General features: G+C 48.5%; 2 protein-coding genes across 3 annotated transcripts in view; both read left to right on the top strand.

Annotated features, from left to right (window-relative positions):
• The window catches only part of PEBP4 (phosphatidylethanolamine binding protein 4), a 115,008-nt gene extending 102,747 nt beyond the window's left edge, over positions 1 to 12,261 (top strand). Inside the window, exons 5-7 of the mRNA XM_075601476.1 lie at positions 9,742 to 9,790; positions 10,174 to 10,290; positions 11,711 to 12,261. Coding sequence (XP_075457591.1) covers positions 9,742 to 9,790; positions 10,174 to 10,290; positions 11,711 to 11,802 — 258 coding nt within the window. The 3' untranslated portion in view covers positions 11,803 to 12,261. The remainder of the gene's footprint in view (positions 1 to 9,741; positions 9,791 to 10,173; positions 10,291 to 11,710) is intronic.
• The window catches only part of LOC142495691 (ankyrin-1-like), a 538,760-nt gene that overhangs the window by 404,430 nt on the left and 118,230 nt on the right, over positions 1 to 16,100 (top strand). The gene's annotated exons all lie outside the window — the stretch shown is intronic.

Here is a 16,100-nt window from a genome sequence, read left to right as displayed (position 1 = left end):
TGAAAACATCCAATGTAATGTCCCTTAACCCCTTAATCACCATAGCGGTTATTAACCGCTACAGTCATTAAAGGGTTAACCCACCCTCACCCACCACTCAGGACGCCTACATACCCTCCCACACTAACCCCCCACCCCGTGAGGCCTAACCACCCTCACCCACTACCCACAAGGGAGGCCTACCCACATACCTTTGGGGCCAATACACCCCCCCCACCCCCAGTCCCCACAATAAAAACAATACACAGCCCCACAATAAGCATCATTCTATTTATTAAATACATAACCCACCCCCTGTGACCCCCCATAAATACATGATTTATCCTTTTACATACAGGGTTCATACCCCAGCCCCACGCGAGTCCCCGGCGGGCTGGCGGGCACCTGACAGACCTACAGGGTACCAGCAGCTTGTTTCAAACAGGTTCTGGAGGCCTGTTGATGGGTCCCGCCAAGCGCCATGGCCCCCAGGTGGTCTCCTTGGGTCACCGTGGGCCACAATTGGGTCCCCACGGTAGGCCCACGGATGTCTGGGAGCCCCGGGTCAGACCCACAGGTGTCTGCGGGGCCTCGGGTGGTTCCTACGGGGGTCTGGGGAACTCACGAGTGCTCTCTACGGGTCCGCGGTGCCCCCACAGATGTGAGGCCACCGCTTCATCCGCGCAGGTGTCACCCGTGGAACCACCAGCCTGATACCCGTGAGATACCCGAGGAGACCGCAGGTGGTCTCCACAGGTCTCACGCAGAACCAAGAAACCAACCCTAAATGTAAACAAAATAAACCTGGCCTATACATTCAACACATACATTCCCCCCCCCCCCCCCCCCAAACACCTACAGTACAATAATGTGCTAAATAACTATTATCCAGATAGGGATAATAGATTATTTGCCCATTATTAAACACATTAACTAGCATATTCAAATAAATAAAGTACTGTACTACTGAAATCATCAATCAGAAGCCCCCGTCGCCAGCAACATCCTTGTCTTTCGTTGCCCACAAAATACATAGCCAATACAAAGCCAATCCATTGCAATTACATTCAGATATCAATTAATCCCTTAAACACCTTATCGGATAATAACCGCAAAGGTAATTAAGGGGTTAAGCCACACTGGCCCGATACCAACCCTTCACCCATTCATTTGTACAGTGGCTTCATCATGCAACTATATATATATATATACAGAGAGAGAGAGAGAGATATATATACACACACATGATGAACCAATATACAAATAAATGTAGAAGGGTTATCAAAAACATGCTGTACTACAAATAACACTTCTCCATACAGACACACTACAATAAAATCAATTTCCTTTAATAATCCAATCTGATTTTCCAATCAAAATCCTCAAATGCCAATCAAAAACCTCAAATGACAATCAAAACATTGCATTTACATTGTATATATGATGCATACTGTACAATCTATGCACCATATACATTCTGCAAATGAATGTTAACAATAACATATTCAAAACAAAATACCAATACCTTCAAACAAGTATACTATTTAAATCAATCCAGTAAACATAAATCAATTAGCATTCATTAATTACATCCCTAAACAATTTACATTCCATCACTAACAATTAAACAATTAACTAATTCAAGCGTTGAACAGAACAATTTATCCTGTGAACAAATATAAGTACCAACAAGAATACAATATACAAAAGCAAGCCTCACCCTGACCTAAAGTACACCATACAATAGCAACAATTACATCTATCTAATTTTAAAATACATTATACACACATTTATGCATAGCAGCATAGCCAAATTAATTTAAAACACAGCAAATCAAGCTTTTAAAACAACATCATTTCTTACCCTGTATGTATATATCGATCTAGATCTGGGGGGCACAAGATTACGTAGGGGGGGCACGGGCTGCGTGCGGGGAAACCTGGGGGTGGGCAGAGCTGTGCACGGGTGGCCAGAAGCTCCGTGCAGAGGCTGCTTCTACGTGTCTGTGTCTTGCAGAGGGGGCGGGGCTTCTCTCTGCACACAGGCAGTCCCTCCTTCTCTTCCTGTCTGCTTCCCGCACCAGTTTTCAGCAGCATGGGGGGTTGGGGGATCGGAGCATGTCGCCCCCCCAGGAGAAAGTGTTTGTGTATTGAGTTTGTGTGTGTGTGTGTGTGGGGGGATTGAGTTTGTGTGTAGGGGGGGATTGAGTTTGTGTGTGTGTGGGGGTATTGTGTGTGTGCGTGGGGATTGAGTTTGTGTGTGTGTGTGGGGGGGGGGTATTGTGTGTGTGGGGGGGTTGAGTGTGTGTGGGGGGGGGATTGTGTGTGTGTGGGGGGATTGAGTGTATGTGTGTGGGGGGGGGATTGTGTGTGTGGGGGGGATTGAGTGTGTGTGGGTGGGGGGGAATTGTGTGTGGGGGGGGATTGAGTGTGTGTGGGGGGGGGTTGTGTGTGTGTGGGGATTGAGTTTGTGTGTGGGGGGGGTTGTGTGGGGGGGATTGAGTGTGTGTGTGGGGGGGGGTTGTGTGTGTGTGGGGGGGGATTGAGTGTGTGGGGATTGAGTGTGTGTGTGTGTGTGTGGGGATTGTGTGTGTGTGTGGGGGGGATTGAGTGTGTGTGTATGTGGGGGGGGATTGAGTGTGTGTGGGGGGGGCTTGAGTGTGTGAGTGTGGTGATTGATTGAGTGTATGTGGTGAGTGTGTGTGTGTGTGGTGATTGATTGGGTGTATGTGGCGAGTGTGTGTATGTGGTGATTGATTGAGAGAGTGTGTGTTGTAATGCAGTGGTGCGCAAACTGGGGGGGCAATGAGGCGCAAGATTATTTAGGGGGGCGCAGGCGGCGTGTGACGAAAACTGGGTGCGCGGGCCGGCAGATGCTGTGCGCGAGGGGCGGCCAAGAAGATGTGCATGGGCGGGCAGCCGAAGATGTGTGCGGGTGGCTGAACAAGATAGTGCAGGTAGCGGCAACGTGATGGTGTGTGAGCGCACGCGCAGGGGCTTCGGAGGTACGGGGAGGAGCACGCCCGAGCACGGTGAAGTCAAACGCCCCTCCCGGTGTCTGCCCTGCAATAGCGCTGTGTTCCTGCTCTCCTCCGCTGGCAACCTGCTTTGCTGCGATCCTCTGCAAGTGAAAGGGTAGGCTGCACCTATATCAATCATACTATGAATGTACAGGCAGTCCTCGGTTATCCGACACAATGCGTTACTCAAAATGGCGTTGTAAAGCGAAACGTTGTAAAGTGAAACACGTTTTCCCATAGGAACACTGTTTAAATGAAAGGTTCCGTTCCTGAAGTCATTTTTAACACTAAAATACACCAAATATTTTATGCAGGCAATAAGATATGCAGCACACACAAATTATAGTGTATATACTGTATTATATATATAATATAACATAATAAATAATATACACTGCCGACACGTTTAATCCGAGCAGGGCTAGTTCCGCAAGCCGGGGGATGCCCCGGCTTGCTAGCCCCACTCCCTCGGCGTGCCGCGCGTCACCGATGCGCGGTCACGCGTCATCGGGTGTCAGCGCCCCATGCACGCGCGTCCAGGGCTCCCCGAGGGAGCACTGGTGTCCCGCGATCGCGGGACGGCGGCAGGGGGTTCCGGGGGACCCGGCGGACCCGGCAGCGGTAGGGAGAGCGCCCCGATCGGAGGGCGCTCTTCCGCTGCTTCGGCGCGCGCCCGGCACCCTCCGGCGCGCGCCAGGTTACTGCTGCGGCAGAGAACGGGCAAATGCTCGAATAAACTCTGCCGCAGCAGTATTATATAGTATAATATCATATATATACGCCCTTACGACGCTTTGCAACGTTGTTTATGTGAATGTGTATATATATACACACATACACAACGTTGCAAAGCGTCGTAAGAGCGTTGGATAAGCCGTTTTGGCGTTGTAAAAATGAATATAGGTATGCATTGCACAGCGTTGGATAAGCCATTCGTTGTAAAGCGAAGCGTTGTAAAACGAGGACTGCCTGTACAGAAATAATGTAAACAAACTGTGAAAACACAACATTGAAAACGGGAAAAAATAAATAATACTGTAGGTACGAGTTTGGATGACAATGGGGATAGCAAGACAAAAAGCATGGAGGGGAAGGAAGAAAAAAAAGGGGGGGGAGAGGGAAGGGAGGTAGCAAAGAGGTGGATGAATGCCCCCCCAAAGGATTGCCTTTGTGCACGTACGCTCTCCCAAGCTTGGCGCTTGGGGAGACAAACAAAATTGACTTTGATGTGCGCTCAGCAGCAGTCAATACACACACACAGCCACACACAAACACACACAAATAGCCCTGATCCACGCTTGCAAAATTATGCAGGACACTCTGTGCTCATGCTTGGAGAGTTGGTGATGTCACCGCTCTCAGCGGCAGCGTGGACGCAGCCTAATTTTGCAAGCGCGAGCTGTTGAAATATGTAAGTATTTAAACATATTTGGATTTATATTGTATACCGTTTAATAAAGGTTTTTTTTTTTTTTTCATGTGATTTTGATTACATCAGGCAGGGGGGGCCCGAGAAATTTTATGGATGAAAAGGGGGGCTCGGCATAAAAATTTTGCTCACCCCTGTCCTGGAGCATGATGGGATATGTAGTCCCGTGCGGAGCCTGTTCTAAGATGGCCGCCGCTCGCGGCCGTACTGCACATGCGTAAAGATAGCAATGCGCATGTGCAAACAAAATGGCGCCGCCCTGCATACTCGGGCAGCCGCGGAGCTCCGGCGATCCGCCGCCCGCCTGTAACCCTACCGTCACGCCGCCCGCCGGGTTTGCCCACAGCCCTGACGGCCCCCGGGCAGCTCTGTAGCCATCTCACCACCCCACGGACCGGGAGGTAAGGGGACCTGCCTACATCTATATATTAAACACACATATATCCTACCCCCTTTTTTCCAGCACGCTACGTTTTCTGTAATACGCTGGGCCTCTTGCTGATTGCCACTTTACAAAACGTTTGCTCAGCAGCCTGTAATACACCACATCCTGCTATACATAACACCCACTTCTGGAGCAATAAGGTACTTGACTGGATTGCCCACAGGTAGTTTCACTGCAACGGGCCACACTGTCACTGCCGAGGCAATAAGGCACTCAGGAGTTGGGTTACCCTCAGGTAATATGAACCCAAGGGACCGCACAACATCACCTCTGGGGCAATAAGGCAGGAAAGGTATAGGACACTACCGATCCTAAAATAGCTTTGTATAAACATCAGACATTTCACCTTGAAATATATTAACCCTATGCAGTACCAGGGGGCCACCCATGCATTAGGAGCTCTGGTACTGAAGGTGTTAACTAGAAATATCTGAGTTAATAGATACTGCAGTTCTCTGCTGGGCAAGGGGTTAATTTAGGCACAGTGGCAGGGAAGGTGTTAAGGGAGCAACACCCTTCAGGCAGCAGAGGGGTTAATAAAATAACACTGAGTCTCTGGCAGGGGAGGAGTTAATGGTAGCGATGCTCTGCAGTCTTTGGCAGGAGTTAATGGAGCGACTTTGTAGCTCTCTGTGAAGTCTCCACACAGAGGAAGTGATGCGGGAGGAAGCAGAGTCCTGTGGGATGTGGGGGCCCCTCGTATCCGGGGGTCACTGACTTCACCATGCCAGATGTTAACCTGTGCACCGCCAGATCACCACACCTCTGTCTTACTTTTTCATTCTCTTCACCGCCTTCAATTTCTGCCTCTCCCACTGTCTGTCTAATCGGGTGTAAAGTATCTGTCTTCTGACCTCTATGTATGTATGTGTAACGGGTTTTCCCCCCCCCCAATCGCAGATTATACTGTGGGAGCGGAGAAACATGCAACGTTACCATATGCGTGTGGTGCGGTACCTGTTGGTACACAGGAGGGCTGAGTTTCCGCTAAGGGAACCTGGGGCAATTACAATGCTATGGACAACAACTTACTCGGTACAGCGCCTCCACCTGCGATGGCTCCCACTATAGGGGGAGTGGTTCCTCGCAGGACAATACACAATAACCACGTACTACAGATTGGATAATAACTAATGCCTTTACTAACATGCACAGAGAACGGGTAACATCAACACATAGCAACAAGTATCCCTCGCTAAGGGTAACCTGACTACGGCGTCTCGCAGGACGCTAACGCTAACGTTAACTTGCACCACGGCGGGTGCCCACACTTTATGCGTCACGGCGGACGCTAACACCTTAAGCGCCACGGCAGACGCTAACACCCTATGCGTCACGGCGGACGCTAACCTTATGCGTCACGGCGGACGCTAACCTTCCAAAGAGTGATCCCACCCTGTGTCCAGTAACCCCAACCCAATGTCTCGCACTCCCAAGTCATATACCAATGTGTGTGTGTGACTGCGCAGCCACTATGTCTGGTGATAGGCCTTGTTGGTGCACGTGAGTTTGTGGGTTACCTGCCCGGGCTCCAGCGAGATTGACATTGCGCACTACCGTCTACCGGAGGGCCTCCTGGTAGTGAAGGTGGAAGGGAAGAGGTACCTGAAATGCCTCTGTTCAAGTGCGATTTCCCAGGCGGCAAGTGTGCCAGATGTGGAGCACGCTTCTTAAAGCCCATGCTGCTGCGGCCTACGGCTTTCACAGAAAAAGATGCGACCGACCCCAATACCTGGGCGGATCGATGCTGCTTGCACAACTACCTCAACTATGGAGGTTCCTGAGGGCTCGTATGCCCTGACGGAAGCTCCACGAGGTCCCAGTACTCCGATGATCCCAGAACGTGCCGAGATGGTTCAGACCCGGTCCCCGCAGAGGAACCAGAGACGGTCAGCGAGCCGGAACCAACCCAAGAGCAACCGGGTAAGGTGACTGTCTGGGGTGATAAGGAACCGCTGTTGTTAGAGGCGTAGGAGCCAGAACGAGCCCTGCTGATTGCCGCTGACGACTTGGAAATAATCCAGTACCTCTCCCCCGCGGAAGTGTCCCTATCCTCTTCCAGTACCAGCAGCCGTCGGTATCTGTGGTGTTTCGGCCGATGCCAGTACTCCTACCGATGCTGCCAAGTAACAGACCCTTGCCAGTGGCTCCGAATGATGGCGGAGTCCGGTCCTGATGGCGACCGTGAGACCTGAGCACCAGAGGAGCATTCCATGGTTGGCAGTTCCTAGCGGCCTGGTCGGCATACCAGTGTTCTGATCGGAGAGTCCCAAGGTTCCAGCATTTCGGCGGAGCAGTGAAATACTACCTCCTTACTCCCAGCAGAAACCGGTGGAGACTTCCAGCGAGAAGGTACAGGGTGACAGCGAGTTCTACGCGGAGGAAGATGATGACACACCCATTCAAAGACCAGATGTCGACGCACTTCCGGTGAGGGACATCGACCTCTATCAGGATCCCGTGAGACCAGAACCCGATGATGTGGACAGGAAGGCGACTGCCGGTGCGGACGAGGAACGGCCGATTCCCGCTCCAGTGAGTAGCGCTACAGCTACACATGGGGTGAGACACTATATGGACCATGTGCAGGCCCACTTGGAGCGCAAAAAGACTGCGGCTCCGTAGAGCATTAAGACTCTTACCCCCAAACAGCAGGCCCGTTACCAGGACCATATTATGAGGCGTAGGCATCAACCTGTGGTAGAACCGCATATTGTCAGTATTACACTTGTATCAAGTCAGGATGGACATCAGACCAAGGACTCTGACCGAGACTTGAAAAACTTTACTGCCCCAGACCCTGCGACTAGTACCACCTCCCGTGTGCTATCATGACTCTCCTTTTCGAAGAACCCTAAACGGCGGGCTCGGAGCTTGTTAAAACCTGCCACCCCTTCCCAGGACTATCGGGATTGGGCCTTTGAGGCCGAGCATGATGAGGATAATGATGATGATAATGAAGATGTTGCGTATAGTGTAACTAGTAGAGATAGCACGTATGCAATGACGGTGAACTCCGACACTTCTGGGTTTTCTTCACATACGACCTCTGGGTCTGAGTCCACTAAGGCAGCTCCAGTCAAGTCACTTCCATGGTGGCACCCTAGGTTCCAATGGTATGTTCCCTAAATGCACCACACAAGGTTTCTGCTAGAGGCGGGGAACATAGTAGACCACTGGTGGGTGGAGGGAGAGTTCAGCCCAGAGGAATCCGCAGAGGCTTTAAGGCACAGGAAGTATGAGATCCGCCTAGGAATAGTGCAGCCTAAGGGGGTGATTTACAGGTACTGCGAGCCACCCGTGCAGGAACCTTTGTTCTGGGTTCTGCCAGGCTGAAGGCCGTAGTCTGACTAAAATCAGTAGAGCAGAAAGACATATAGTTCAGAGGTATAGGCAGTCCCACGGATTCGAATACCAGTATGTGACAGAACCTATCATGCGTGAAATTGATGAGAACCGAGAAAAGTGGCTAGAAGATGTTATCGGGATTACATCGAGGTGCATAGTAAGAGTACCTTCTACCAGCTAGAGGAGCGGGTGAAATACCTCATTGGAGTGTGGAAGGTAGGTAGGTACATCTATATGGACAGAGTCGAATACGTGCCAGAGCGGCACCCAAAAAGGGTGTTTTCAGTTACAGTGCCAGATAATACTGGGGCACTAGTTAGGAAGCCAGACCCTGAGCATTACTACTGCGTAATAGGTTCTCCATGTTGGGAGGGAACTGGGTTAAAATTATGGAATGCTGTGATGTAATACAGAAAAGGATGTATCTTTTGCATTGTGAATCTCATTCTGTTGTTATTGATTCTCCTGTTCTGTTTCGGATACGCATCTGAAGGATGGTACCCGCAAATTTCGGTCCCAGTGAGGACATGGGAGTTTCCACCAGAGGGAGAGTGTAGCCAGGATTGGTTGTTGGCTACCAGTCTGCCCTCACTAGTAGTAAGCCCTTGTAAGAGCAGGCCTGCCAGTATTTATCATGGGTTTTCCACACTCCCAGCACTATCCTTGAGTGACAGGGGGAGGAGGTGGAACCAGGCCTGGGTTGCCCAATCCTGGGTCAGACCTGGTGCCCTCCTCCTGGCTGTACTTAAGGGGAGTGCCACCCAAATTTAGTGAGTGCCTCTCCTCACTTGAGAGAGGCAGGTCACACCACCGGTTGCTTGAACATTGGGCCTTCTCTATGCCTCTTCCCCTCAGGGGAGAGTGAGTGTGTACCTTTCCCTTGCTTCTGCTAGAGGGTTAGGGAAGAGCTAGGACTGCTGCGGCGGCCCTTGACCCATAGTACAGGTCCAGGACCATCCTACAGCTGGATATCCGAGCCAGAGACTGCATTGGGCAGAAACCTGCCGTGACTGTGAGTGCTGACAGAATAACCCGTTCCTGTTTCATATACCTCCTGCCTGGTGTGTGATCTTACTGGGGGGAGAGGTGATCGTTTCAATCGTAGGAGATTGCCTCCATACATCTGGAGCGTACGGCAGATGGAGGCTCTGCACTGCTAGAGAACCATGTGGGGTATGTACCCCAGAAACCTGTCCAGTGTCCCCACAAACATTGGCGGACGACTCAGCCCTTCTGCTTACCAACAGGTAGCATGCACCACACACACAATAATGGCAGAATCCCCCATCGGGTGGGGGAAACACCGTTACATATATATATAGTACACACACACACACACAATAATCTGCTCATTGTAAGGGGTCTTTCTTATCCCTCTTGTATATCTACATATTGTCTGTCTCTGTCTGACTCTTTCTCGCTCTTTCTTATCATTGCTCTCATACCTTGCCTTCCATGTGACCTGTCTCTCTCCTGATCAGTATGTCTTTCTCTCACAATCTCTCTTTTTCTCTCTCTAGGGTCAGGACCTGCTGATTGGAAATACATTAACAGGAAAAGTTGTGTCAGGTAAAAGAGAGGGAGCTCTGATATGCCCGTCACAATCCAGGGGACCTCTGATACCCCCATCAGAACCCGGGGGCGCTCTGATACCCCCATCAGAACCTGGGTGAGCTCTGATACCCCCATCACAACCTGGGGGAGCTCTAATACCCCCATCAGAACATTGGGGAGCTCCGATACCCCATCAGAACCAGGGGGAGGTCTGATACCCCATCAGAACCGGGGGGAGGTCTGATTCCCCTGTCAGAATCGGGGGAGCTCTGATACCCCCGTCAGAAACCTGGGCAGTTCTGATACCCCTGTCAGAACCTTGGGCAGCTCTGATACCCCAGTCACAACACATTCAGTTTTGACACCTCCGAGACACCTCTTTATGTTGTTGTCCCCAGGCTACCACCGGCCCAACCCCCCTCCCTTCTCTGGATATCACCGATACCAGTTCCTGCTCTACCTGCAGCCTCCAGGACCCTCCCCCTCCCTCACCCCAAATGATGAGAAGTTCATGGGTACGTATTTTCTTACCCCCTCTCATCCCTTTACAAACCGCCAGAGACAAGAAAATCTATTCACCGGGTAAGAGATACTACAGGAGGGATAGGCACAGCCGGGACAGTAATATGGTGTGAGGGTGCCCTGTCACAGAGAGGTGATAGAAACGGGACAGTTAGGCTATGGGGTCCTGTAATAGAGCAGTGATGGGTACAGGGCAGGTTTAGGTGGACGGGTCCTGTAGAAAAGTTAAAGGTACAGGACATTTATAGGATATGGGGTCCCTATAATAGAGGAGTAATAAGTAGAGGACAGTTATAGGGTGAAGGGCCCTGTAATAGAGGCTTGATAGGTACAGGACATTTATAGGGTGAGGGGTTACGTAATAGAGGCAGGACAGCTATACAGTGAGGGATTCTGTAGGTACATGATAGGTACAGGACAGTTATAGGGTGAAGGTACCCCGTGATAGTCCTGTGCATATTACTCCTCTATCACAGGGTCCTTAACCCTATAACTGTCCTGTACCTATCGCTCCTCTAATACAGGATCCCTCACCCTATAACTATCATGTACCTATCACTCCTCTGTTATAGGGTGAGGGGTCCTGTAATAAAGGAGGGATAGGTACAGGACAATAATTAGGTGAGAGGCCCTGTAATAGAGCAGTGATGGGTAGAGGATTGTTATAGGACAGGGGGCCCTGTAATAGAGGAGCAATGGGTATCAAGAGAGTTATAGGGTGACGGGTACTGTAATAGAGGCGTGATAGGCACAGTGCAGTTATAGGGTGAGAGGTCCCTTTGATGAGTTTAGGACTGTTAAAGAGCAAGGGGTCTTGTAATAAGAGGAGTAATATGGACAGGACAGTTATAGGATGCGGGGTCCTTTAATGAAGGAGTGAGGTACAGGACAGTTATTGGGGGAGGGCTCCCTGTGATAGGTACAGGACAGTTCTGTAAGGATTCATTAGAGGGTCTCGCAGGGACAAAACAATCTCCGATTTAATGGCTCCCACCCACCTATCTGCGGCCCCATTAATCTCTTGGGATCGCTGCCATCATATTAATTAAAGTTTCTGCCGGTCCTGCATTTCTGCACAAGTTTGGAGATCCCAGTGCCAGAAAACCCCACACCCCAGATCTGACCGGCTCGATCTGACTCTGTGGGGTCTTCTGTGAAAGCAATTAGCTTTAGGGCCAAGTTAACCCTTTCTGTGTCTGTCTATCTTGCCTCTATCTCTTTCGCTTCATGAGTTAGTGCCTAATGCACGCCCTTCCATTGCTCTGTCTCCCTCTTTGCTCACAGACTCTCTCTCCCCCGTCTTTCTCCTCACTGTCTCTCGTTTTAGTACCCCATTCCTCTCTCTTACCCTCGCTCTATCTTTCTTCACTCCTCTCAATGATTCTTCACTCCCTCTCTCCTCCTGTATTTCAGGCTCCTGGGATGTTGATAATTTTGTCTTTCGCTTCAACCTCGGTTTTCCTTTGGCCGCCACTCAGTTCATGACCATGAATCCGCGTCAGTAGGGACCAGCGCAGTGGAGGTGGGGGGGCCAATGGCATCACAAATCCTAGCCCCCCCTCACACACACAGTCACACACTCACTGCATCATAACTAGAGAGCCATGTGAAGACTCCTGCTGTGAATTTAGTAACTTCTGCTTAGTGCATACTCACTTAACTTACTGATGAGTGCACACTTCATACACTGTAGAGCACATAACCACTGGTCTGTGTACACACATTACACACACTATTGAGTATAAATGAATTGCTAAATGAATACTGTACACTAATTACACACACACACACACACACGCTGCTTAGTTCACTCATTGTTCACACACCTGCACACTGCTGAGTGTACTCTCGTTACACACACTGCTGAGTGTACTCATTACACACACACTGCTGATTGTACCCTCATTATTCACTTTTACTGTTGTTTGTTCTGTTATAATCATTAAAATTACATCTTTTCTGCCTACTCTGTGTATCTCCAAGTTATACCCCTACATATGTCTATTGACCACAAATATTCAGCTGTCACGTGTATTTGTACATGTTTGACGTGTGTAGAGGAGTGGTTCTAGGTGTGTGTATCTGCACATATGTGTACATGTGTGTATATACTGTACAGGAGTGGCCGTAGGTGTGTGTATTTATACACGTGTACATATACAGAAGTGGCTATATATGTGTGTATTTATACAGGAGTGACTGGAAGTGTATATATTTGTACATATGTGTATACATGTGTGTGTGTGTGTGTGTGTATATGAGTCATCATATCACCTAAGCTTCTCACAGCAACACTTGAAGAATTGTTCAAGACATTAGATTGGGGGTTAAGGAATCTAAATCAACGGTGAATATTTGTGTCACCTACGATTTGCAGATGACATTTGTTATTTTTGCCACAAGTCCAGCCACAAATTGGAGAACTCGTCGAAGCAAGTAAGAAAGTGGGTCTTAAGGAAGACCAAAGTGATGTTCAACAAATGTGTTGAATCTGCAAAGATTGAAATACATGGAATAGAAGTTGAAGATTGTGTCTACCTTGGCCGGCAAATAACAATGGATGGGAACCTTTTGAATGAAATCAATAGAAGAATGAAGATGGGATGGAGCGCTTGTGGAAGAAACAGGACTATTTCAAGGGAACCTTCAACTGTGCCTCAAGAGGAAAGTTTTTGTCCAGTGTATTATGCCCATGCTCACTTGTGGAAGTGAAACTTGGACCCTACATGCAACGATAATTAAGAGGCTTCAAAGAACACAAAGAAGTATGGAGATACAGCTCAACCCCGTTATAGTGCGATCCGCTACAACGTGGATCCGTTTATAACACAGTGTGAGCATAGCTCCCGTTTTGTTTACATACTTTTTTTTTGGGGGGGGGTGCAGACTTCCAGGATTTGCCGAGAGGAATGCCCATCTTCCTACACACACACACACACACACACTTCTTTTGACATCTGTTGGAGGAAGTTGGGAAAATTCCCTGTAGGAGCAGCATCTGACCCCAGAGAGTTGTATTATTCCCTATTCACTCTATCGCAACTTTTTGTATTACTATTTAAAAAAAAAATTCATACTCGCTACTGTGTTAAGTATCCACATTAGGAATTGGGATATTTCATTCAAATAGTGCTTCTTTGCGCTCATTCATTCATTCACTTTTTACAACTACTCTAGAACCAGCATCTGAACAGGAGCCGTTTAAGCCTTCCACTGCCCGGGGGTCTGCAACATGTTGCATTGCATATAGTTTTATTTTTGTGTTGCAGAGAAAGGGTTAAACAAAGAGCGCAGTCTAAGAGACTAGAACAGGCATGAGAAGCCTGGATGAGACATGCAGAATAAAACTTGATAATGTGCTGTCTCTGCTGAACCGTGTAACATTTCCCCCTTTTTAGCAGTGTCAATATTAGCCTTGCAAATGGAATCTAGAAAGTGCCCCCTCCCCCGAACCTACACCCACATCTATGAAGATCCAGGACCAGTCCGCATCACATGGGGTAAGTCTTTGCTGTGAGTGCCATGGCATCAGCCTCCGAGTTGCCCGCATCACCGCAATCTCCACGGGTCCCGTGTTGGCTCTCAGACTCCACCGCCTCAGACTCTGCCACTGCCGGGGGGGGGGGAGGGAAGGTAATGGCTTATGATCCTGCACTGTTGCCCAGACGGGCAACCCCAGTCCAGAGGAGGACCCGCAAGACCTGACAGGAGCAGATCTGGGTATAGAGGGAAGAATAGGAAGGGGAGCACCGGAGTACGGGACGCGCAGCAAGCGATGTACAGCGGCTGCCTTTTTTTCACGATCCCGGTTATAACTCGGTCTCATTATGTGGACCCCAAGCACCGCGTTATAACGGGGTTCAGCTGTAGGTATGCTGGATATTACCTGAAGAGACAGAAAAAATTAAAAATGGGTTCAAAACCAAACAAAAGTCAGTGACATCATCACAAGAGTGAAGAAATTAAAATGGCAGGAGGCCGGACATATCGCAAGAAGAAATGATCATTATTGAACAAAGATTGTACTCGACTGGATTCCAAGAGATAAAAAGAGCAAGACAACGACCAAAAGTAAGATGCAAGGATGAAATCAGAACATTTGTTGGAGTAACATGGAGAAGAGAGGCTTGCAACTGCATGTACAGGTGCAGGTATGAGTATTTGTACACTTGTAAGTACAGGAGTAGCTGTGTATTTGTATGTCGATTTTTGTACAGGAGTGGCTGTAGGTGTGTGTAGTAGTACACATGTATGTAGAGGTGTGTATTAGTACACATGTATGTACAGGAGTGTCTGTAGATGTGTGTATTTGCCTGGGAGCTGTGTGTCAATTTTCAGGTCGGCGTGTTTTTTGTTGTTTGTGTTGTTCTATTGTGGTTATGATACTGATGTCAGAGGGTTGGGGGCAGAAGTGACAGAGTGCAGATTATCAGTATAGAGATACTGATCATCATTATCAGGTGGTGGAAGTATATAGAGATAGTGTATGTATTTGTACATGCGTAAATAACACACTGTATTATATATAGGGAACCATGTTAAAAATAGTTTTTGACGCAAAAAGTGGCACTGTGTGCTCATTTGCATGTCATTTCCCAGAATCCCTTGCTGCAGTGGAAGTGCTGTATGCTGGGTGATAATGGGGAAAGGCGGGGTTGCAGACCTGCCTAAGACATGCAGATGAGCATACAGTTGTATTTATATTTGCATATTTGCTTTGCTGTGGAGGGTTTTTGTCACTTTTTTTACTAACCATAACTTAACTCAGTATTATGGTTGGCCTATCCTTTAGCTTCTTTGCATACCCAGTTAATCAACCCCACACTGATGAGACCCATTAAGGTCGAAACAGCTGTCTGTGGGTGGTTTTCTGGGTATGCACCTTAACCCTGGCTGTGCTCAAAGCTGTGACCATGCAGAAAGCTTAAGCCTATAGGGAACCTTGTTAAAAATGGTTTTTGAAGCAAAAAGTGGCACTGTGTGCTCATTTGCATGTCATTTCCCAGAATCCCTTGCTGCAGTGGAAGTGCTGTGTGCTGGGTGATAATGTGGAAAGGCGGGGTTGCAGACCTGCCTAAGACATGCAGATGAGCATACAGTTGTATTTACACACATATATATATATATATATATAATCAAAAAATAAATAGATGATACCGTTCTGTGGCTAACGAAATGCTTTTATTTGTGCGAGCTTTCGAGATACACTGATCTCTTTTTCCGGCGATGTTACAATGAATGAAGCAAGGATTACTTAAAAACAGTGTCTCTTGGAATGTTATCTGTGCTGGTCCTTCCCCCGATGTGGATGTGTTTTATGGCTGGAGGTGTCAAAGGGTTACTGAAAGCAAGTGAAGAAAGAGTGTGTATGTGTATCAGTGTGAATAAGAATGAATGGAGAGCCCACAGTATAAACAGTGCTCTACACAAGGTGTGTGTGGAGTGAGAGGGGATATAAATGGTGTGGGTGGGTGTGGAAATGTGAGAGTTTGTAGCACAACTAAAAGTGTGTGTGGATACTATGTGGTCCCTATTGGTGTATAGGGATGGAAAAATAAGGAGTATTGGTATGTGTGAGAGACAGCTGTGTGTGCATACATATAGCACAGTATGTACAGACATGGCCTTTAGCGCTCATGGGAAGAGAGTTCGCTAGTGTCAGTAATGACTCATAAAATTTCGATCTCTGTTTAGGCCACTGCTAAGTGTCCCGAACAGTTGCATAAATTTGTATTCATGCAACCGTCTCTCTTTCGGGGTTTTAAGATTACCTTTGAGTATGGCAACCCTCAGATCGTTCATC

This window comes from Ascaphus truei, chromosome 5, assembly GCF_040206685.1.
Source record: "Ascaphus truei isolate aAscTru1 chromosome 5, aAscTru1.hap1, whole genome shotgun sequence".
Classification (NCBI taxonomy): domain Eukaryota; kingdom Metazoa; phylum Chordata; class Amphibia; order Anura; family Ascaphidae; genus Ascaphus; species Ascaphus truei.
Note: the sequence above shows the minus strand (reverse complement) of the source record. Positions and strands in the feature narration are given on the sequence as shown.